Here is a 25,131-nt window from a genome sequence, read left to right on the forward strand (position 1 = left end):
ATACGTTTTGCCGAAAGGAGTCGACAATTTGTCCACATCTGTATAATTAACACTGAGGATCTTGATTCGGGTGTTTTCAGGATAAAAATGTATCATTGAGTATTTAAAGATGTAACTAAACATGTTAAATGTTGTTCAGGTAGTGATGCAAATGAACATCTTCATGACAAACTGTCTGTCCTCACCTTCGATTAGCAACTTTACAAGCGTTAATAGGATCAGATTTTACTGAAAGCATCTGTCCTCTCATATAAAAAAATGTTTCTGTCAAGTTTGAGGTTTCCCCTATAATTGAATTGTTTCTGGATTTCTTTAGGTCTAAGGTCCAGGATTTATTCTCTTCCAGGAGGATTTTAACTTCTCATGAAACCAAAACGCTAAAGTTACAGGTCTGGTGAACCTTATTTCTTACTTCCATCATTGTTGCCTTTGCATCCTAACAATAATTTAAATGCACAGACATAGTAAATGATCAGAAGCCTAAAGCAGCTGTTTGTAACCGCTGCACAGCTGTCCAGCTGCAGCACAGCGGCAGAGCTCAGCTGCTGTAAACTCAACTAATGGAGAAACACATTCATTTCCAATGATTGCCCTTGAAGAATACGGCCTAATCACCCCTGCAGAGGCAAATGAACCATTATTTGTTGATCATCATGAAATTGAAGGATAATTTTCAAGTATTGGCCATTTGTTCTTTCAATGCTGAATCCTTTGCTTTGTTTACCACAGGATTTTTATCAGGTAGTCGAAGAGGTTTCTCCTTCATGTTTATGGAAAGCAATGGGATTTTGAGAAGTAATGGTTTAACATTCATGATTTTGGGTCCCAATGCTACTCTAAATAATATTTGAAAATTTTTTATTGAATCGGAAGCTGCCTTGGGAATATCAGACAGCACAAAAATGCTCAGATCCTCAAAGGAGAATGTTTTCACAGATGCTGGAGCCAAACACTGCACACACAAAAGGCAGATCCTAAACTGTATGGTACAGACACGGATGGAGTCCTTTTAACTCGTAGTTAAACATGCAGCGAGCAACAGCTTGCAGTTAGAACTGGCAACATTTGGACGACGGCTTGGTTCAAGTTATTTTAGCTGTTTACCAGAACATGCTCGCTTACAGTCCAACTTGAAGGAACTTTCTAACTATTTTCTCAAGAGTCTTTGTGGACGGCAAGTACTGGACGCATCTAGACTGCTGCTGCTTTATGATAATTCACCAGGCATGGACGGATAGACAGGATCTGCCTGCAGACTTCAGTATTGATCTGACTTCTTTTGGCTTTTTTAATCTCCTCATCAATAAAGCGGTGAATCAGAGCAATTGGACGATGTCACACAGCCTCTACTTCCCATCATTCACCCACAGATTGATCTTCCCTCCGTCTGCACAAAGCCCCTCCAGAACTACTGTGGTCTTTAAAGATCATTTTAATTAGACAAAGTCTTAAGAAGAGTATGCATACTGTTATTATCCGGCTGATTTTGCTTTCATTAATCTATACTTGGCTCTTAGCTGTGTAAAGATATTTTTTCCAACATTGATCCTTTTCATTTGGAACATAAAACAGCTCCTGCTTTGTTTTTTCTGTTATATTTTACACCTTTCATGAGTATTAAAGCTGAGACTTTAAGTAATTAAATGATTAGAACTTGCGTTAGTGCTTTAAGTCCTTTATGACTGACTGACTGACTGTTTTATTACTTAAGCATATGATAATGCCATATAATGACAAAGGTAAGAAAAATTGTGTTTGGGAGATTTATTGAATAAATCCTATTGTTGGAAAGCCTTTAACCCCCTTAAATCGTGCCATATTAGGTTTGGTGCCAAAACGTCTTTGATAGAAGCAGTGTGATTTGCAACAAATCAGCCTGTATGGATAATGATAACCTTTATTTGTCATTGCACATTCCAACCAAATTTGTACTCTGCATTTCTCTATAGGGAGTGCAGTGCCCAGGGAGCATTCTGGGAGTCTTGCTCAGGAACCCAGAGTGTCAGTCTGTGGGATCTGAACCAGGGTACTTGTGGCCTCTCCAGGATACAAAAGCCCTGCTCTCTAACCACTAGGCCACCAGCATAAGTAGGAGGTTCCAGAATGTTGTTCTCCCATGCACCACTAAAACCCTTGTTTGTTAAATAAATATACTATTACACACACAGGTTGAATGCTCAACTGGATAAAACCAAGCAGTTCTGGTGTAATATGTTAAGCTTTTCTGTTATCTTATCATCTCTCTCCTTATTTAAAATATGGTTTATTTTTTAGAAGCTTTAAACAACTGTTGGGTTTTTCTGACTTAAATTTAAACACCTCCCAGATGCTGTGAACATTCATAGGTCTTCGATCAGTAACAACTACAACAACAGAGAGTATTGCTGTCAGCACAACCAGTTAGTGCTTAGTGAAGTGCTTTCACTGACATGAAAAAAGATTGGATTTTCTGTATTTGTTGTTTACAAGCAGCCAATCACCAATAAGGGCTAGTCTGATGTAAAATATAGCATATTCCAGTCATCTTTAATTAGCACATTTTTGCATATAATTATGCATAAGGTCATCAGTCAAGTCGGCAAACCAAATGGAATTAATTTCCTTTTCACCCAAATCATTCCCCCTGGGTTAGTGGAAAAACACCTCCTTTGGCCACTGTAATGAAATAAAGAAGAAAATCCACATTAAGAATCTGTAAACATTATAAAAGCCCCACATTTCAATGTGCAATAATACTGGTTTTGATGAAACTGTATCCCTTGCTTTTCAATGTGTTGTCAGATCTGCTTTTCAGCACCATGGACAGAGAAACAGTACCATCCAGGTATGAAGGAAGCAAGGAGCTCACAGGAAAATTTTGCTTATTGATATAACTTCAATTCACAGAAAACCTCATCCCATTATACCCTATTGGATTCACATTTAATTTCCAATTGTGTACAACCCAATTCAGTATAACACATTTGAGCATAATACAGTCAGATTCAAATTCAGCAATACTCAGTATTATTGTAACGAGTTATAACACTACACACAGATTCAGGAGAACATAATTAATAAAAAGTAGTGGATGCAGACCCTCATCCTTAACAAGCACAGGGTGCTGGTAGAGAGAAAGAAATCCCTTCTAACAGGAAGAGATCTCCTGTGACCATGGCTGATTGGGATTGAAAGCAGCTCTGGAAAAACATCGAAAACAATGACAAACAAGATCCCTACTAACTTATAAAGCCGTATACTCTTCATTCAGATGTCATTCAAGACTGGTTGGACTGATGAGCAGAGAAAAAAGCCAAACAATGACAATGGTAAAGTGAATAGTGCTGCTTTGACTGATTGGTTGTGTCTTGTGGTGAGGGCCCTCTGTACTGTATAATGGCAACAAAGCAGGAAGCAGCACACAGTTCTCCAGCCAACATTGACATATGGACATATGACCCACATGGACAGGAAATGGGCCAAAGAATGTGCCCCATATGGGATTGTTCACAGGTTGCATAATGGCCCCATGTTAATTACCTGGATAGGTTTGATGCAACTCTGGGTAAAAGGTGGGACCCATATTGGCCTTAGATCTGTTGAATAAAATGTTTTTGTACCTATTTTAGACCCAGCCAAGACATGCCTAACTGGTTTCACTGGCATAGCTTTATTTTATAAACCCAAGTGGGTCCCACACAAGAAGTCCACTGTGTGCCAAGGACTTGGTGCCAAGGCTTACTTAGTCCTTGACCAAAATCCAGATGGGCCCCACATATATAAGTGGGCTGGTTAGTAAACAGTAAAAATGATTGACGAATGTTATTTTACACCTGTACCCTTTAAGGCAGCAGTAAATGTGTTACAGAGGCTATACACAAACTAAGCAAAGCTATACCTCTGTATTCCTAACAAAGAAGCTAGGTAGCTAAAGTAGCTAATAGCTCACGACTATTAAAAAAAGCATAAAGTTAGCTGTTAGTGAGTGTAACATGTACCTAACCATTCATACTCTCACTGCATTGTATTTTTACGTTTAAGGCTCTGCTTAACTGACAACAATGGAAGCACGTCTGGAAAAAAACAAAAAAAAAACACATACCAATATTTGACAATAGTTTGCATTAATCAAAACATAATAAAATGGGTTGGAATCCTTTCTGCCTTTTCGAAAAGCAAATTCCCAAAATGAAAACGTGTCTCATTAAGTTTCAAGTGACAGAAAGACCGCGTTTTTAATATCCCTCCTTTCATAATTGATATTCCCTGCTGCAAGCCGCGGCACTTCCCGTAGGGGAGTGGTCTTCCTCCGCCTCATGTAGAGCCGACTGAACGGAGGCAGTGAGTCAGTTAGTCAGGCAGCTGGCATAGGAGAAGACTGTGCATACTTTTCTTTTCTGTTCATCCCCAACACTGCTTAGAAGGAACCGCTCACTTGGATTTTAAAATAAAGAAATAAAAAAAAGAAAAGAAACATTCGCCAAGCACTCTGTCCGATGTAAAGAGAAAAAGGGGCTAAAACGAAGAGACAACAGCAGAGAAATGGGAGCGTTCAGGTTGCTGCTGGGGAGTTTACATTACCTGGGACTCTATCTGCAACTTAGTGTCTCTACAAGGCAGGCTGGACACCGAGACGTGGGGAACCGCATCTCTGGGAACGGTAGGTGTTAGATCTTTCTTTTTTCACTCTTTTCCTTGCGTGAGAGCACATCAGAAGAGCAGAGTTGAGGCTGGCACAGGTAATGCCATCTGCTCACCGGCAGAAGAGAAGGCAGACAAAGAGCGCAGGCTTGAAAGATTGGTGATGAATATATGCAACTGATGCAAATGAGTGTTTCCTCCTCTCTGTCAATGAAACCAAATGGGATTTTTTGATATCACACAAGTAACAGTAAGTAAGTTTCCTTTTGTGCCAGAACTGCAGCAACCTGTAAGTCTCAATTAATTGCCTTTTTCAAATTCAGATGATTTCATCCTCCTGAGGTTTGTTTTTGTTATTCAGCCAGATCCTGTTGCTATGGACATGGTTTTGTTTTCTGTGCTCCTTCCTATCAGGGGCTGATGTATTGATGTTAATATTCTGTATTAGTGTCCCACAGAAATGTTCTGATCCGCCCCCTTTTCCCCAACCAGGAGCTTCCCTAAATGGCCTCAGGTGTGTTCTTGGGCCCGTTGCAGAGGCTAAACACAGAGTAAATGTCCAAACACCTGGCTACTTTGCTTTGGGTTGCTAATCTCCACAAGTTTCAAACTGACAAAAATGTAAAGAGGACAACTTTTAATGTATAACTAAACAATAGGAGGCTGAGTGAATCTGTGCAATAGGATGAGGATGATAAAAAAAAACAACATAAAAATAATTATGAAGCAGGAGTGGAGATTTAAGTTGCAGATATAGTGGATATTTACCATGCATTAAATATGATTAACTGTGAATAATATTTAAACACACACACACATATATATATATATCCCTCACAAAACCTGAGGAAGTTATGCTAACTAGGAAAATGCTCAAATCGGAATCAATAAGCACTGACTTACAAAGTGAAAACATACTAATGCTCATGTCTGCGTCCATAGGAAGAGATTTGTTAAAACATCAGGAAGTTGATTTCATTTTCTATTAAGGAACGACTGAAAGCAGAACTAAGGCAACTTAAAGTCGGACACTCCATATCTCCAATAATGTTTCTGCAGAACAATCTTAGCTTTCTGAAAAATATGTTTGGCTCATACACAAACAGCTCCTGGTGATGCTGTTTTCTTGCAGAGTATGTTGCTGACATAGGCCAATGCTAGCGTGTTTCTCTTTTCTCTTTGTTTTAATAAAATTCATTGATAATTCCGTTTGTAAGTTCTTGTAGTGCTGTTCCTGATCATTTTGTGCAAATAAAGCTAACAGAAACATTGTTCAGCTTTTAAACTTAGTGCTTTGCTTCGACGTCATACAATATAATGACTGGTGTTTCAGCTGCTCTCTACACCAATCTCCCAGGACAACTGGAGATATCTGAGGACAGTGCAGAGTTGATAACATGACACAGACTGGAAACCATAGCATTGAATACAGTCTCTTTTTCACTGTAAAGGGTGAAAAACACTTTTTAGGGACTGTTAGAGTACAGCCTATAATATAGTCTTGTCTCAGGAAGCCTACAAAGGAAATAAAGTTTTCTAATTTCAAATGGTGTTTACTTATTGGCAAATTCCTTAAAAATGTGATTTTGGCAACATAAGCCAGTCGTGCTCACCTATGCCGCATTTACTGATCGGAAACATATCGCCTTGCAGAAATCCCTGCCGGCTGGTAAGCGGTCAGCGCCAATTAGGCTGAAGATTACCCTAGAAAGGTAACCAGACCATAGTGCTTGGCAATATGGACCAAAAATAATGATCATATTTGTTTTATGTAATTAACAGTATTGACAGTTTCCATGTTACAGTTTCAAATTACCAATCCAGTTGTATCCATTTTAGTACAAACCGAAAGAACAGTAAATAGAACAATAAAATACTTGATTAATAACTAATGAGATTTATTTTCAAAACTTGCCACAAACTAAAGAGAATCCCTTTAGCATTGTGGGAAAATATGGAGTAACAATCAAAAAACAAGCAAAAAATGACACTTTCTAAACCAGCAATATATTGATGTAGAAAATCTGTTTGAAGTGCTGTTTAGAACTGCATATATATTTTACTACAAGCAAAAAACAACACCAATCAAGGTCATAGTACCGGTTGAAATTTGTCCTCCGTCTTCTAAAAACACTTAGATTATGGTGGCCCCACATCCTGCCTGATACACCGCATGTATTGTCTGTTTTATTGACTTTTAAAGCTCCCCTTTTTTGTTATTTTGAGTTTTTTGTTCCTTGATAAAATACTGTAATTACTTTATTGCCTGACACCACCAGAGCCAGCAGCATAAAACCTGAGGGGATTAAACAAGAACACCAAATGGTTTTCTGTTTATTTTGAAATTCATTTCAAAATTCTCACATTGATTTTAAGTCTCTTAATAATCTTGCTTCATTCATCTGTCTGATCTTCTGCAACCATATGTACCGTCTTGTTCTCTCAGATAGGTGGATCGATTGCTTTTAGTGATTCCAAAGACAAGGTGTGAACTGAGAGTTGACCGGGCTTTTTCTGTTGTGGCTCCTAAACTCTGGAAGTCAGGCTCCTTCTATTACTGTTTTTAAATCAGGTTTAAAAACTTTTACGTCCCAGGCCTTCAACTCGTTTTTATTTACTATTTTGTTAACTTGTTTTATTTTATTTTTTTTATATTAATCAATTATTGTAACACTGTACAGGACTCCGGTCAGCTTTATTGTTGTTTTTTAAGTGCTTTAAAAACAAGGCGGCATGACATGGCATGGCATGGCATGGTACCCAACCGGAACAGAAGGCCAGACTGGTCATAACATTGAAACACTGAAGACAAAAAGACCAATAAGAGACATTTACACTGAAACTAGATATTTGTGCATATTGCTCTAGAAAGACCCAGCAGCAACATCTTAAATCCTGCCTAAAACCAGCTGGGCTTACAACGTTAAAAGCGAGGAAGTGTATTTCCCAGAGTCAAGTCTGATGTAAAGGAATTGTCTAGATTACCTAGTGTTCCTACGGTTGTCCTCTTGTGGAGGATGTCCTGATGTAGTCTATCTGTTCTACAGGCTTTTTAGCTTTTTACAGCAGACATTGTAAGAAACTGAATGGTTCATCTTTATCTCCATAAATCACATCGTTCTTACTCGTGGTCATCATATATAGAGCACTTTAGGCTGGATCCTCGTTAATCGCTTTGTTTTTTAAACCGTTTCTTGATCTCACTTTCTTTCCGTTTAAAAAATGAAGTGTTCATTATGCTGTTCCCACGTGGATCCATATGAATAATACCTCACAGCATGCTGGTGCATCTGTGACATAAAGAATGTGCGACTGTGTTTTTTTTTTTTCTTCTTCTTCGAGCTGAATGATGTGTTTGTTCGCGTGAAGAGATATTTTAGAGCAGTGTGTGGGGGATTTTTATGGAAATGAGCTTATGCGTCTAAACTTGTTTTTGTTTGTCCTGGGGGTAGAAAGCGAGAAAAAGAGGAGGGCAACAAGATATTTCAAACTCAAGTGCTTTACCAGATTCATGTAGTGTAATTCCTAAGTCTTAATTGAAACAGTAAATGGCCTTGTGCTGTATTAATTAACAAAGAATGGAGCATATTAGTGGTGTGTGGAGTTAAGGCAAATTAGCTTTTCTGATGGAATTTTGTGGAAATAATTTAGAGGATGGGGATGATGAGAAGATGGATGCTCTAGAAATCATTTAGCACCTTAATTCTTTGCACAAGCATTGTTTCTTTGTTTTAAAATTATTTCTGTTGAGATCATTTCAACTTGTTGGTGATCTCACAGTGACTCACATCACCCTTATGAAATAAAATGGTCAGCTGAGAGAAATGGAGAGGCTCTCGTCTGCTTTACTCAAGCTTTTTTAGCAAATCTGGCCCATCTTGCTTGTTTCCAACCCCCTGAGGGTCATAATTAATCTTCCTTTTTCTTCACTGTCACTCCACCAGCTGGAACAGAAATGCACGAAGGGCAAACAAAAAGAAAAGGAATAGAATAAAAAGAATATCAATTAGAAATTCTCGGAAAGTGTTTCAAATCTACATCTGCTCGGGCGTTGTTTTAGTCTTTGATACTTTTCAATTAACTCCTAATTAGGAGCAAGTGAGGCGATTATTCCATCCAATCAATTGCCGTAAGTATTCGGTGGAGGGTAAATGAGCCGTTTTGTCAGCAGGAGCCCGAAAGTTTTCAAAGAAAAAAGGAAACAGGCGAAACTACAACACTGTCCGATGTAATTGGCATCCCTGGTAAAGATGTGTGAAAAGCAAACAAAATCAAATCTTTTTTTATTTACAAAATTATTTGTACCCTTCACAATTTCTGAGGAATGTCACTGGAGCATAGTTGACAATTATACATTACTTTTCAAATTTTAATTATCCACGACCTACTGTTTACCCGTAACATAAATATGTGATACAAAGGCCCATTTCTCTTAGCCACTCTTCAAAATGGGAAAGAATAGGGGACATGACATTTAATTAAGAAATAGATGTGTTGATCCTTAAAACTCAAGAAAATCTAGGAAATAGCTACAAGAAAATACATACTCCCGAAACTTGCCCATATCTGCACTCAAAATGTTTAAACCAATCGAAACCCTCCATGCACAATGAGGAGGATGGTAAACAAGTCTGTAAAGCTCACTGTTAGAGATCTGCAGCGACTATAATTGTAATTTCAATGTAAAGAAAATGTGCCACCATATTTATGTAATACCTAGGGAAGTGAGGATGTTTTTTGAAGCACAAACATAAAAAACTTTAATATTCAATCCATGTCAGTAGACATCAAGTAGGCTGCAGTTCCAGCCAGTGATATCAAATTTAGCTTTGCTGTGAAACAGCCTCATCTCTGAAAACATTATAGTAAAATTTGAATTCATTGATCAACTTATGGCTGCTTGATGGTGCAGTTGTTAGCACTCCTGCCTTGAACCAAGAAGGTCCTGGGTTCATATCCTGGCCTTTTGGCTTTCTGCACGGAGCTTGCATGTTCTCCCTGCGCTTGCATTGGTTCCCTCTGGGTACTCTGGCTTACTTCTACAGTCTAAAAACCTGCCTGTTAGGTTAACTGGTCCCTGTCTCTTGCCCAATGATGGTTATCCAGGACAAGCACAAAGATAAGCAGGTGTAGACAATGGGTGGAGTCAACCTAACAAATCTGAGCTCACTGTTCAAGAACTGCAGCAATGAGTGGCATTTTGGGGTCATATAATCTCAGTAATAATTTATTTAATGGCTTTTGTATTCATCCAGTGGTTGTTTAGGGCACTGTGGCAATAACAAAGGTTCTGTTAATCAATCACAGATTACTCCAGTTTAAACTACAACTAGACCTATGTTGAAAAAAGGTTTCTTAAGAGCACTGGCAAATAAAACAAAGCCTGAGTTCTATATTTTCACCCTCTTTTGACCCCATAACACGAGAGAAACGAGCACCATCCTGATTCCCATTATCAGACTGGATTTGAACCATTTTTTCTAATTTACTCATTCAGTGAATCCTTATTGGCTGCTTCAAGCATGGCTGCTCCTTCACACTTTGGCGATATTTGAGAGGGATTGAGTAGATAGATATTTGAGTTTAAATCTGGCACAGCTGCAGTGTTCTGTGATTAAGCCTATTCTAACCCCCATCTCCATTAGCTTAAAAACTGGCGTGCAATCTGGAAAAGGCAGGGGGCAACAATTAAAGGGAACTGCAAGGCAATGGCATCATGCTTCTATTAGACATTTAAATATTTAACAATGGCCGATACAGTATTACTGTCAAAATGGCAGATGAAGCAGCTTGTGGAGTTTACTCGTGTCTTCTGCTGAATTAAACACCAAATGTGCCCGTCTGCCCATCTCCTCCCACTCACTTACAGTTCATCATGACAGTGGGCTTCTCTATATTATCACATCAATGCCTCCACTAGGAAAAACTCTCATGAAAAACTCAATAAGAAACTGTCTGAAACATATTTGATTCTGAGCAATCTAATGTGTGCTTTGATCCAGTATTATTAAATTTGATCCAGTATTAATAAATTTCCCAGTCACCGACTTTCACAAAAAGTTATGTAAACAGCTGCTTGGTTCCATTTAAAAATATCTACAGAAGATACACTGATCTATTATATATACAGTATATACTTGTGCGTTGGAATTGTATGAATGTAAAAATGTTTAACTGTAATCTTAAATGAACAGCTTGTTAGCACAGCAGTATGTTGTTTTATGCTACGAAGATATTTTATTTCTACCAAATAGGAACTATGAATGCATGACTTTTTATCAGACATTAGCATGTAGCGGCGTTAGCTAGCAGCGGCCGGGGCTCTACATGGAGTTTGCATGTTCTCCCTGTGCATTCCTGGGTTCTCTCCAGGTACTCCGGCTTCCTCCACAGTCCAAAAACATGACTGTTAGGTTAATTGGTCTCTCTAAGTTGCCCTTAGGTGTGAATGAGTGTGCCCGTGGTCGTTTGTCCTGTGTGTCTCCATGTTGCCCTGCGATGGACTGGCGACCTTTCCAGGATGTACCCTGCCTCCCGCCCATAGACTGCTGGAGATAGGCACCAGCTTCCCTGTGACCCACTATGAAAGAAGCGATAGAAAATGACTGACGGACTGACAGCTTAAGCTTGCACCAAACTCAATATTTGTCTGCATTGTAACACCACAGGTGTGGAGTTCAGTGGTAAAAAATTCATTTTTGATACTGTAGATCTATTTATATTAGACTGGATAAATGTCTAAATTAACACCTGTCACTTGGAGCCAGAGAAGGATTACCTCTAGTTTTGACTAACTGAGTTTTTAACCATGAATGATTTTAACAGATTTGAGCAGCTCCATCAGAACCTCTTCAGTTTTACTTAAAACAAATTCCTTTTCTGCATTAAACATTCATCAGTGATTGATTAGGGCAGTAACTGTTTGTCAAGCTGAACAAATGAAAGTGAAACAAGATGTGTGTTCTGCTTGATTATCGGGCAGCTGCTAATTTTCCACTGGCAAAGCAGTATCTCCAAAAAAAACAACTTCTCGCCAATGTTTTTCTTCGCTTTTTAATTCTCATTCCTCCTAAGTAAATAATTATTATGTCTTTGGTTAAATGTGTGAAAACTCATTATTCACCCAAAGAATAATACAAGACCAACTTTGACTTTAACAGTATAAAACTCTATCTATACCCCTGAGGTGTTTAGGTGGGTTTGTAATAGATATCTTGTGACATCCACAATTATAAGCCAATAGCAATTCTACAGTTGCACATAACAAAGTCAATAAAAATTTATTTTCCAAATGTTATTTCCAATTTAAGCTCTGCCCTAAATGTCTTTCAGAGATTTACTCTATCTGTCCATGTCTGACCCTCTCTGTAAATGGAGGAAGACGGTGACTGTCAGAACAGACAGGAAGGATGCGTTGGGAGAGGGGGACAGGGTGACAGTTTTAAAGCTTGTTGGCGCTCAGTGGTAGGTAGAGTTGATGTATTTAGGTCCTGACCTCAGCATATACTCCTCACTCAGAAGACAAGTGCTGGAGGGCAGCCTGTGATAAACGGTGAGAGGAAGGGAAATTATTAAAGTAGCTGTTTCTTTCCTTCACACATCACACAGTCTGTTTTTCTTGGGACTTGAGAGAATTTTACATTCTCCTGCTTTTGTCTGCATATCTTTCCTTCAATAAATTTCACTTAAAACTTGAGTACATCTCAGATTTGATATGAATCAAGCTACATTTCTGACTATTTTTAGATTTTAAGGATTGCAATCTGCTTTTTTCATTCATACAGATATTAAGCAGAATTGTTTCTGAACATGATATTACTTTTCACAGCATTACATGTACCATAACTCATCCACAGTGTTGCCAGATAGGGCAGATTTACTCCCAATTGGGCTTGTTTTGAACATGTTGGGCTGGAAAAGGTAGCTTTGGGCTGGATGCTTTAACAAGATTTGGCAAGTTTTTAGAAAGTATTTATAGGAAAATTCAATTAAAATAGTTGTCATGGTGTACCAGAAAAGTGCAAACTTACACATTTCAATAAATGTGTCCTGCCACTTATATCATTGGTTCATTTATTTTGAAATGTAGAGAATGTGTCAAACTTCACATCATCAATCAGTGATAGTCACTCGTTAATCAAGTGTCATCCGGCGTAATTCCACCTAATTAAATGATCAAAAACATTGGTTGTAGTCATGACCCAAGTCAGGTCACAGATAAACAAGTGTGAGATTTTGAGGTCCTTTCCAGAAATCAAACTAACCATCACTGCTCCCAACATAATCAGACTCAATAGGTTGTTTACATCCCTGCTACTGTTTGCACAGTTTTTCCATATCTTGTGAATAGTCAAAATTTTATACACACATATACGAAGCACAGTTTGTACTTTTTGTTTTAAATTATCTTGCTCAGTTGCACATTTCTTAGAACCTGAGTATGACATTTTTAATAATTGTAAAGCTTTTTTTCTTATGCCGTAAGTTTGCCCTTACTGTATAGTCTCTTAGTTCTTATTATTCTTTATTATATTTTACCTTTCATGAATATGCTTGCTTCCATCTGCCTGTCATTTTGCTGCTGGTAGACCTGAATTTCTGCACTGAGGGACATCAAGGGATATTTCTGTTCAACTATTCTAACAAAAAAAATATGATGGTAAAATGGAAAACTATTGGTTGTTACCAGTATAATTGACTTGTGGGGAATGTTTGGATATACTCAGTCAATTGTCTGAGTCACAACTCTTTCACTGCTACTATATGGGTTGGAAGTATAAACGTTTGTAATCAACTGACCTGAAGGGCACCTGAAAGTCTGAGGCCCTATGAACAGGTTGCTATAAGTAGCGGGGACTTTAGCTTCACTAATAAAATTAAGAGTAAACATTTTCCTTAATGGAAATACAAACATCCCACAAATGTGATTATATTATCTATGGCCTTCAGTGTATTTTATCTCCCAGGGATTCAAAAAAACAGATTAAATAATGCTGACTTACTGAACACTACACAGTGTCATTTTAATGTTGCAAATACAATACATAGATTTCCTGATTATTCTTAATAAGGAACACATAACCAAGGAGACAGCAAAGTTTGATTGGATTAAAGAGAAAACCCTACTGTGTTATGTTTAAGTCCTGAGACATTTGGATGTCTTCTTTACATGCATTTAGTACCTTTTGCTTAAAAAAAGAAAGCTTTTTAAAAACAAATTTTTTGTGTTTCCATGTAAACCTGGCAAACAGATATTGAGAAACAATGATGTAGGGGCCTAAAGTACTGCGCAGATGCTAGAAAGAACTCTTACTGAATCTATTTTAATTATTGTTTCTAGTCTGTGTCTGCTTCATTTTTCCTGACTCTGTCGCCATTAACCTTCAAATGTGCACTGAGAGTTATTGACTGAATGAAAATAGTAAACGGAGTCAAAGAAAACATGTCCTGCAGTTGTTTGGGGGGTAATCTTCAGCCATGTTTGCAAAGTTCTTACTTTGTACACTGCTCAAAAAAATAAAGGGAACACTCAAATAACACATCCTAGATCTGAATGAATGAAATATTCTCATTGAATACTTTGTTCTGTACAAAGTTGAATGTGCTGACAACAAAATCACACAAAAATAATCAATGGAAATCAAATTTATTAACCAATGGAGGCCTGGATTTGGAGTCACACACAAAATTAAAGTGGAAAAACACACTACAGGCTGATCCAACTTTGATGTAATGTCCTTAAAACAAGTCAAAATGAGGCTCAGTATTGTGTGTGGCCTCCATGTGCCTGTATGACCTCCCTACAACGCCTGGTCATGCTCCTGATGAGATGGTGGATGGTCTCCTGAGGGATCTCCTCCCAGACCTGGACTAAAGCATCCGCCAACTCCTGGACAGTCTGTGGTGCAATGTGACGTTGATGGATGGAGCGAGACATGATGTCCCAGATGTGCTCAATCGGATTCAGGTCTGGGGAACGGGCGGGCCAGTCCATAGCTTCAATGTCTTCATCTTGCAGGACCTGCTGACACACTCCAGCCACATGAGGTCTAGCATTGTCCTGCATCAGGAGGAACCCAGGGCCAACCGCACCAGCATATGGTCTCACAAGGGGTCTGAGGACCTCATCTCGGTACCTAATGGCAGTAAGGCTACCTCTGGGGAGCACATGGAGGGCCATGCTGCCCTCCAAAGAAATGCCACCCCACACCATTACTGACCCACTGCCAAACCGGTCATGCTGAAGGATGTTGCAGGCAGCAGATCTCTCTCCATGGTGTCTCCAGACTCTGTCACGTCTGTCACATGTGCTCAGTGTGAACCTGCTTTCATCTGTGAAGAGCACAGGGCGCCAGTGGCGAATTTGCCAATCCTGGTGTTTTCTGGCCAAGCGTCCTGCATGGTGTTGGGCTGTGAGCACAACCCCCATTTGTGGACGTCAGGCCCTCATACCATCTTCATGGAGTCGGTTTCTAACCGTTTGTGCAGACACATGCACATTTGTGGCCTGCTGGAGGTCGTTTTGCAGGGCTCTGGCAGTGCTCCTCCTGTTCCTCCTTGCACAAAGGTGGAGGTAGTGGTCCTGCTGCTGGGTTGTTGCCCTCCTACGACCTCCTCCACGTCTCCTGGTGTACTGGCCTGTCTTCTGGTAGCGCCTCCAGGCTCTGGACACTACGCTGACAGACACAGCAAACCTTCTTGCCACAGCTCACATTGATGTGCCATCCTGGATGAGCTGCACTACCTGAGCCACTTGTGTGGGTTGTAGAGTCCGTCTCATGCTACCACGGGTGTGAAAGCACCACCAACATTCAAAAGTGACCAAAACATCAGCCAGAAAGCATAGGTACTGAGAAGTGGTCTGTGGTCCCCACCTGCAGAACCACTCCTTTATTGAGTGTCTTGCTAATCACCCAAGATTTCCCCCTGTTGTTAATTTCATTTGCACAACAACATGTGAAATTGATTGTCAATCAGTGTTGCTTCCTAAGTGGACAGTTTGATTTCACAGAAGTTTGATTTACTTGGAGTTATATTGTGTTGTTTAAGTGTTCCCTTTATTTTTTTTGAGCAGTGTAGTTTTATGTGTAATTCATATCAACATCATTGCCCCATGTACTGCTTGTGTAGAAAATCCTGATTTTTATATAGACAAATCATTCAATTCTAGAAAGTCATGTTGATAAAATAAATGAAATAGTAAATAGTTGAAGCCTATAGAAAGTTTTGCAAACCATTGATGTTTAATTCTTTGCAGCCACTGGTGTGTCTTTCACCTTTTTCACCAGCTTGGTCAACGTCTAAACCTGTTGACCAAGCAGATGTAGCAGAATCTTGCTGGATTCTGTAGTGTGGACACTATTTTAATAAACTGGATTATGTATCTTTCTCTGCAGTGCTATGAAAGCAAGGTCCGTTAATTAAAAACCTTTGACCTCATTGCCTTTGTGTCTGTATGGTACTTCACTGTTCAAAAACTCTGCACTCACCATCTATAACTATACAGTGTCTTGTAGTTTTAGTATTTTTAAATGTGAAAATGCTGCAGCAGTCTTACACCACTCTGACACTTATTGTTTTTAATTTTATTATTTCGTTACTGGTTGATTTGATTTTAAATCACTTCCATTTTGTGGGAAATATGAATTATATACAGTATCTTGCAAAAGTGACTAGTTACAACATACATTTCCAAATACTATATGAGTTGTATATGAGTTGTATATGAGCCAGGAGTGTCCACTTCCAGTCCTCAAGAGCTGGGTCCTGCATGTTTTAGTGTCCCTGCTCCAACACAGCTGAATTAATACCAGAGTATGTGACCAGGTTCTGCAGAGATCTGGTAATGTTCTTTCAAGTGAACATGCAGGACACTGGCTTTTGAGGACAAGGAGTTGGAGATTGGTGATAGACCAACACAAAGTGGTGAATAATTGTGAAGTAGAGAGAAATGTGAAATATGGTTTTCAATGTTTGTTTACAAATAATAATCTGGAACAATCTTTCTAGTCTACATGCAAAATACTATTTGGGTTGAAAAACGAAGGTTGCACATCATCTGAATACACCATCTCCATTGGGAAAAATGGTGGTTGCGGCGCCATGCTGTGGTCATGCTTTTCATCAGCCGGGATACAGAAGAAAGTCAGTTTATTGGAAGATGGATGGAGGTAAATCGGAGGCAGATAACCGTTAAGACTCGAGAGTGGGGCAAAGGTTAACTTTCCAGCAGGAGACGACCTTAAACATAGAGACAGAGCTACAGTGGAAGCGTTTAGATCAAAGCATTCTTGTGTCAGGATGACCCAGGTAAATATTTAGTCTCTAGATGTGCTGGTTGACACAAAACAGCATAAATGAAGAGCAATGTGGTTGTACTTAGTATTGACTCAGGGCAGAATACTCAAGCATGCCACACTTTTTCAGATATTCAGTTGTAAACCATGTTGAAAAACCATTTGCTTCCCAATTTTCATTTCTTTGTGTTGGTCTATCATATAAAATTCCAATAAATTACACTAAAGTCTATGGGTAGTAATTTGATAAAATGTGAAAAAATAAGCTGCTGACATTAACCAACATTTTTTGGATTTAAACAGCTTTCTTAAAATCTTGAGTGCCATTGTCATCGAATGTTAAAACAACAGACAGAAACAAGCAGAAAACTGTCTTTAGGTATGATATGCTTCACCTTTGCTGCTCTATCCGTTCCTGTTGTTCTAGTCTGGGAGGACATTAAATGAAAAGACAACTCTATCTGCCTATATCTGAAACACCCTGACAATTTATCAGTCCGCACCTGTTCAGACACATGGCAGCAGGTCACGTGTTGTACTCATTGCTTGACAATGTGGACTCAGACCTTTTGTGTACTTCATCATTCTTAGCTCTTCCTCCATCCCTCGCCTGTCACTTTCGGCTCTGCAACACCTAATAAAACCGACCCCACCCCAACCCCAGCTCAATCAGAAAGCCCTCTTCAGAATCGGCACAAACAAGCTGCAGGGTCAGCTGGCAGTCAAGGGCTCTTCCTCTGTCTTTCTACTCAAGTGCCGTTGGTTGCATTTGTCCTTCATTTTCTTTCAAAGCACTCTACTGCTCTGCTGGTGTGGGTGTACGTGTATGTGTGTCTGTGTGGGAGTTGGACACACTTTAAAGGAAAAAATTATTGCGGGTAGCTTTCAGTTTATTGGTGCAAAGCTGGACTTTCTCTTAAGTGTCCTTCAAGAGCTGAAACTCATCTCTGGGATTGATTCATCATCAGACTTGGGAATGTGTGTGTGGGAGATGATACAGGCAGCTTTGAGACCAAACCCTTTGTATTATGTCAGTAAAGTCTATCTTTGCATGGATAAACACTGAGTGTGTGTGCATGCTTTAAAAAGATTTTAAAAAAACAGGATACGGTATTCTGTCTAGCACTCAGCCTGATGATGTTGGGGAAGGTTTTGGCTGTGAACACTTGTCTGAGAGAATGTTGCTTATCTTCTATTAGACACATTACTGCCAACGTTGCCATCAACGTGGAAAGACACACTCTCGCAAAGAGTCAGACTGAGAGAAAGAGATACAACACACACTTCTCCTGGGGAGCCTCTTGGCAGGAATCATCTTTTGGCATCCTCACTGAGGGTGGAAAGAGAAAAAAGAGGAGGAGGTTGAAGGAGACGGCAAAGAGGGAAATGTGATGCATCGATGGTCCATGATCAGTCATTTCCAGTCTGAAGAGCTCTTCAGCTTCCAGTTGTCATAAAGTGGGTTTTTGATCAGAATCAGAATCAGCTTTATTGCCAAGTTCGTACATACAAACAAGGAATTTGCCTCCGGTACACTTTGCTTTTTTGTTCTGTTTTTGCATTACAGAATATACAAATGTACAATTTACAATGTACAATATACACATATCTAATAAAGAAGGTGCATTTGCAACATCTGTATGCTGTTGTTCTATACTCTATTGAATGTTCATCAGAGAAACAGCCTGGGGGAAGAAACTGTCTCTGTGGCGGCTGGTTTTAGTAAACAGTGCTCTGTAGCGGCGGCCTGAAGGTAAAACTCTGAACAGTTTGTGTGCAGGTGTGTGGGGTCTGCAGAGATTTTAGCAGCTCTTTTCTTGACCCTAAACCTGTATAAGTCCTGGATGGAGGGAAGGTCAGCCCTGATTATTCTCTCTGCAGTCCTGATTATTTGTTGCAGTCTGGACCTGTCCTGTTTTGTGGATGAACCAAACCACACTGAGATGGATGAAGACAGGACAGACTGAATGATGGCAGTGTAGAAGATAACCAGCAGCTCCCGTGGAAGGTTGAACTTCTTGAGTTGCCTCAGGAAGTGCAGTCTCTGCTGGGCCTTCTTCCGAACAGTGTCTATGTGTGAAGACCATCTCAGGTCCTCAGAGATGGTGGTTCCTAAGAACCTGAAGTGGTCCACGGCCGATACAGTGTTGTTGAGGATGGTGAGGGGGGTGTATGGGGGTGGTGTTCTCCGAAAGTTCACCACCATTTCCACAGTCTTGAGTGGGTTCAGTTCAAGGTAGTTCTGACCGCACCAGTGTACCAGCCGATCCACCTGCTGTCTATATGCAGACTCATCACCGTCCTGGATCAGTCCAATGACAGTGGTGTCGTCTGCAAACTTCAGGAGTTTCACGGACGAGTCCGATGAGGTGCAGTCATTTGTGTACAGAGAGAAGAGGAGTGGGGATAGAACACACCCCTGGGGGGCACCAGTACTTATTGATCTGGATCGGGAGAAGATGCTCCCCAGTCTCACCTGCTGCTGTCGGTCCGTCAGGAAGCTGTTGATCCACTGACAGGTGGAGGCTGGGACGTTGAGCTGGGTGAGCTTCTGGTGGAGGATGTCTGGCATGATGGTGTTGAAGGTCGAGCTGAAGTCTACAAACAGGAACCTGGCGTACGTCCCTGGATGGTCGAGGTGTCGCAGGATGAAGTGTAGACCTAAGTTAACAGCATCATCTGCCGACCTGTTTGCTCGGTAAGCAAACTGCAGGGGGTCCAGCAGGGGGCCTGTGATGTCTTTCAGGTGCTTCAACACCAGCCGCTCAAAGGATTTCATGACCACAGACGTCAGGGCTACAGGCCTGTAGTCATTTAATCCTACGATGGTGGGTTTCTTGGGCACCGGGATGATGATGGATCATTTGAGGCAGGAGGAGACCTCACATTTCTCCAGTGACTTGTTGAAGATCCTTGTGAAGATCGGAGCGAGTCGATTTGCGCAGGCTTTCAGGCATGATGGGGAGACGTTATCAGGTCCTCCAGCTTTCTTTGTTTTCATGCGCTGAAAGAGCCTGTTTACCTCTTCCTCTGAGATCTTTAGTGCAGGCAGAGGATCTGAAGGTAGGGGGTTGGTAGCTTTGTGGGAAGAACTTGTTCCTGAATGGGATGTAGAGGAGATGATTTGAGGTGTGAATGGCTTCTTGTCATGTCTGCTGTAGAAGCCATTCAGACGGTTGGCCAGGAGACGACTCTGTTCAGGATGGGTGGAGGGGCTCTTGTAGGCAGTCAGGTTTCTCAGACCAGTCCATACAGCTGAAGTGTCACCAGTAGAAAGGCTGTTCTTAAGCTTCTCACTATAGTTTCTCTTAGCTGCTTTGATCTCTTTTGTTAGTCTGTTCCTGGCCTGCCTGTACCGCGCCCAATCTCTACTGCTGTGAGTTTCTTCCTTTTCCCTGCGCAGATTCCTGAGGTGTGGAGTGAACCATGGCTTGTTGTTCCCAAAGGTGCAGAAGGTCTTGGTCTGCACACATATGTCCTCACAGAAACTGATGTTAGATGTCACCTCATCAGTTAGTTGGCTGAAGTTTCAAAAACAGTCCAGTCTGTGCATTCAAAGCAGGCCTGTAGCATCTGCTTTGATTCCTCAGTCCACTTCTTAACAGTGTGAACCTTGGGTTTGGAAGCTCTTAGTTTCTGTCTGTAGGTTGGGATGAGGTGGATTAGATAATGATCCGAAAAACCCAGAGCAGCCCTGGTAACAGCATGATATGAGTCCTTTAAAGCTGTGTAACAATGGTCCAGTGTGTTTTTGTCTCTGGTGGAACACTTAATATGCTGTCTGTATTTGGGGAGTTCATTTGAGAGGTTTGCTCTGTTAAAATCTCCCAGTATTATGATGAAAGAGTCCGTGTATTTTTTCTCCAGGTCTGTAATCAGCTCAGCAAGATGTTTTTCAATAGCAGAAGTGCAGCAATGCGGTGGAAAATATGAGCCAATTATTATAAACGAGGAAAACTCTCTCGGTGAATAAAACAGTTTACAGATTATGGAAAATGACTCCAAATCCGGGCTACATGTTTTTCCCAGCACTTTTACGTCTCTGCACCAACCTTCAGAGTTCAGGAGGATGGCCTGGAGGCTGTCCCCGGCAGATCCAGAGTTCAGGTGGCCGGCCCGGTGGCCGTCCCCGGCAGATCCGGCGATCAGCAGGCCGGCGACGAAGAGGCAGGCAATCAGCAGGTCAGCAACGTAGGAGCTGAGCAGGCCGGCAACGTAGGAGATGATGATCTGACGGCCGGCGGCAGGACCAGGATTGTGAGAGTGGCTCGGCTTGAGACCCCTCCGGAACAGAACTAGGAACAGGATCGGGGTGTGGAGGCGGTTCATCCATGAACCCCTCTGGAAACAGGACCAGAAACAGGATTGGGGTGTGGAGGCAGTTCTTCCATGAACCCCTCTGGAACAGGACCAGGAACAGAATCGGGGTGTGGAGGTGGTTCATCCAAGAACCCCTCCAGAACTGGACCAGGAACAGGATTAGGAGTCGGAAGCAGCGGCTATGGCTGATCAGGAGCTAAACCATGAACTGGAAAGCCACCTCCAGCTTCAGTGGAGAGGCAAGCGGAGGAGGGGGCATGAGGCCTCTTCATTGAAGTGGCGATTTCTCCCAGGGCCCTTTGTCGCTCGGCCTCAATGATGTGGTGTATCCGAGGATCAGGAAAAAAATCCTTCCTCGCCTCGAACCATTCTTGAAGGCTGCCAGCTATTTCCAGCCTTCTCCATGGTGAGCTGGGAGAGGTCACCAGGTGAGAAAATAATTTGGCCAGAATCTCACCCCTCTTGAATTCCCTCACCATTTCTCCCGCTTGGTCCCATTGGTTGGTTCCTTCTGTCATAAAGTGGGTTTTTGATGGATTGAAATGCGGGGAAGAACTCCTGAAGCTCGAGGTTTTCAGGTAAGATGAGTCTTTATCATCCATGGCAGGACACAGACAGGGTAGCCAACACACGAGATCGCACATACACATAACATAAGTAACCAGCGGGGAACAAAGGAAACAAACGGGCTTAAATACAAAAAACTGAACAGCAGGGGGAACCAATGACAAACGGGACAAGACAATCAGGAGAAAACACAGAATAGGTGTGGGCTGGGGGTGTAGGGAGACAGAAAACAAAGGACTAGACCAGGTAATATATCAAAAACAGAAGCAGGTATGACACCAGTATTATTTTGTGAAGTTCCATTATTTCCCTAAAAGTAGGCATGAGCCTTTTAAGGATCTTGAGCAAAAAATAAAATACAGTTTAATGCAGTACGCTCTTGACAGGTCGCCAATCCATCGCAGGGAACCTCAGAGACCAAACATCATTCACGGACTTTCGGACTGTGGACATATTAGAACATCTATAATGATTACATTTATTACTGTATTCTGATTTTAATCCAATAACATAATGGAAGTGAGAAAACAAGAAAGACTGAAGCATTGAAATGAATATCAGTTAATGCTGCTAAAACATGAGAGAACCAGGAAGTACTGTAGTTTTAAAAGCTACTTGAACATAAAGGTAAAGCAACCACCAGCAAATTTCCTTGTATTTTCTGACTAAAAGTGCCTTTTGGCCAGATAACTACTGTTGGGCTCTTTGCAAAATAACATGGGCAGACAGACAAACTGATGTTAGCACTTAATTAGCCAGGTTAGCTGTCTCGCTAACCACCTGCAGCAGGTTGTTTTATTTACTGATGTTCACGGTAAGGGTTCAGCTGTAACAAAAGGATGTTTTAACTTTGTAAGATTATATGTCCACTGTAGTTGAAGACCTAAGCAAAAATCTTAACTAAAGATGATTAAATTTAATTATTAGCTCTGTGAAAATCACGAAAGGCCAAAACTACAAAGTCTTTTTGTCTGCCGAGCAACAGAGCTGGATGAATTCTGATTGGAAGAAAACTGGTTGCTTTCAAATACAGCTAGAAATTCCAACACCTACCGAACAATGGGTTTATTCACAGTGAAAATAATCAAATATAAATGTCATTCAGATATAAAATCAGATTTTAGTCTTCATTATTATTGGGTTCATTCAAACTAATTTTAGAATTGAGTAGATCCTCGGAGTGCTGAGACGGCGCTAATGGTTCACCTCTGCTTTACAGCACTGTTAAAGAGAATACATTTTGAGTCATTCTGGCACAAAGTTTCTAAAGTGTTGATTATTCAAGTTTATTACAGTCTTCACCTGTCAACAATGACTCACATACTGTTGAGATATAAAAAGCATTAAGCCATCATAAGTAAATATGTAAAGGTAACATAGTCATAACCCTGCTGTCACATGATCCAACAGTAGACCTATAGACCTTATAAACATACTGATTTAACCTATGAGTCATCTATAGAGACAGTTGCTGTCTTAATATATGAGACTTACTAACATCTTTCTCCAAATCATGTTTCTTACTTTGTCACATCCCATCCTCCCTCCTTACCGTCACAGCTGCTGCCACTTGAAGGCCTCCTGCTATCAAAAATGTAAATCCTTTTGTCCTAGAAGAAGTAGCCTCATATCTCCGTGTCAGTCCTTTGAAATCAAACCTTCACACAATCAGCAGGCATCACGACTTCAGGCATAAGAGAGAAAATTACTTTCAAGATTGCTTTAATGTGTTCGCTCTTCTGCTACGCCTTTCATATGGCACATATTAGAAAACCATTTATATTTTGCTAATTTTCCTAAGAGATGTTTGAAGTGAATCACAGAACGGCTACATTATGTTTACAACTCATAATTTGTCAGGCATTTGGTTCTTATACTGTCACCTCCCACCCCTTCCCTTCAATCTTTTTGAAGTCATTGGCCCAGTCAAAGTCAAGACAACAGTGTGATTGAAATGCTCTGAGGGGCCTGAAGGACTTTACTGAACAACCTCAGAACTCAATTAGCTAAAGCATGTTGCAAAGAAGAAAAGGGCTAACTTTATCTAGAATAAGTGAAACTGAGGTTGATTACTTAAATTTGCTGCAGCTTAAGGTGATTCTAAAATTTTTTTAATAGCAAGATTTGCTGTTTTCATCTTTGTTTTGTTTTTTAATACACAATATGGACACCTTCAAAACCTGAGCATACAAAGCTGATTAAAAGGTGGACATATCTGTGTGCAACACAATGTTTTTCTACTTGACACTAAGCCCATGTGCATGCTTTAAGGACTCCAAAAGAAGGTGATAGGAATTTGATAGCAACTTGAAAGAAAAAATTAAGATTTTTGTCTTCTACATATATTTAATCATAGAAAGTGTTTTATTTAAAGGAAAAATATGCTTGATGCTTTCTGCTTAACCACATTATTTGAAAGCTTTCTACTGGTTGTTGTGGGAATGTGTTTAAACCTGTGCAAACCGGGACTGGCCATTGCCTCTATGTATTTGTTCTCTTATAAAAAAAAAGAAAGTTGTAGTTGCAATTAAGGAATAGTCTTAACATTTTTAGAAAATAAACATTGTTATCTTGTGACAGCAATAAAAATATCCCTTTATCACAAGACTATAGGAATCTGAATCAGCTTATTGGTCAGGGTTGTGCACATAAACAAGGAATCTGATGCCTTGTTTGGAACTTGGTTCTACTTTACTCTCAGTGTACAGACATTTAAATAAAGATATATAAATTTGGTAAGATATAAACAAATATTTTTTTTTTCATAAAGAGATATGTGCATGTACACTATTGTTATAAATGAAGAAACTATGGTTGAATTGTATTGATTCTCAGCAGAGTAGCTCAGCTTTCTGACTGTTAAGTGTTAATCACTGAGACAGTCCAAAGGTAACTGTCTAAACAATTTGTGTCGAGGATGTGTGGGGTCAGCAAAGATGTTAGTGCCCCGTTTCCTGACTCCAGACCTGTGGAAGTCCTAGATGGAGGGAAGGGGAGTCCCTATGATCCTCTCTGCAGACCTGATTGTTGCAGTCTTGCCCTGTTCTGTTAAGAGGATGACCCAAACCACACAGTGGTGGATCAACCCAGGACAGACGGAATAAAAGGCATGTTAAAGATAACCAGCAGCTCCTGTAGCAGGTTATACTTCTTCAGTTGCTGCAGAAAATACAGTCTCTGCTAGACTTCTTCTGAACGGTATTTACGTGTGAAGACCATCTCCGGTCTGAAGTCATCCACGGTAGACAGAGTGTTGTTGAGGATTGTGTGGAGAGGGAATGTTGAAGAGAAGGGGTGGGAGAGTACAGATTGCTAGCTCAACATGTGT

The 25,131-nt window shown here is 40.5% G+C and overlaps 1 protein-coding gene and 1 long non-coding RNA gene across 2 annotated transcripts in view; one reads left to right on the forward strand and one right to left on the reverse strand.

Annotated features, from left to right (window-relative positions):
- Positions 1–2,500: 2,500 nt before the first annotated feature.
- Positions 2,501–5,154, reverse strand: LOC124874880. Its single transcript, XR_007039908.1, has 2 exons — positions 4,561–5,154; positions 2,501–2,655 (listed from the first exon to the last, which is right to left on the reverse strand). It is a non-coding gene; the product is annotated as an uncharacterized LOC124874880 (long non-coding RNA).
- Positions 4,297–25,131, forward strand: part of LOC124874870 (V-set and transmembrane domain-containing protein 2-like protein) — a 71,274-nt gene continuing 50,439 nt past the window's right edge. The window contains exon 1 of the mRNA XM_047376476.1: positions 4,297–4,639. Within this exon, the coding sequence (XP_047232432.1) occupies positions 4,522–4,639 (118 nt within the window). The 5' untranslated portion in view covers positions 4,297–4,521. The remainder of the gene's footprint in view (positions 4,640–25,131) is intronic.

This window comes from Girardinichthys multiradiatus, chromosome 1, assembly GCF_021462225.1.
Source record: "Girardinichthys multiradiatus isolate DD_20200921_A chromosome 1, DD_fGirMul_XY1, whole genome shotgun sequence".
NCBI classification, from domain to species: Eukaryota; Metazoa; Chordata; class Actinopteri; order Cyprinodontiformes; family Goodeidae; genus Girardinichthys; species Girardinichthys multiradiatus.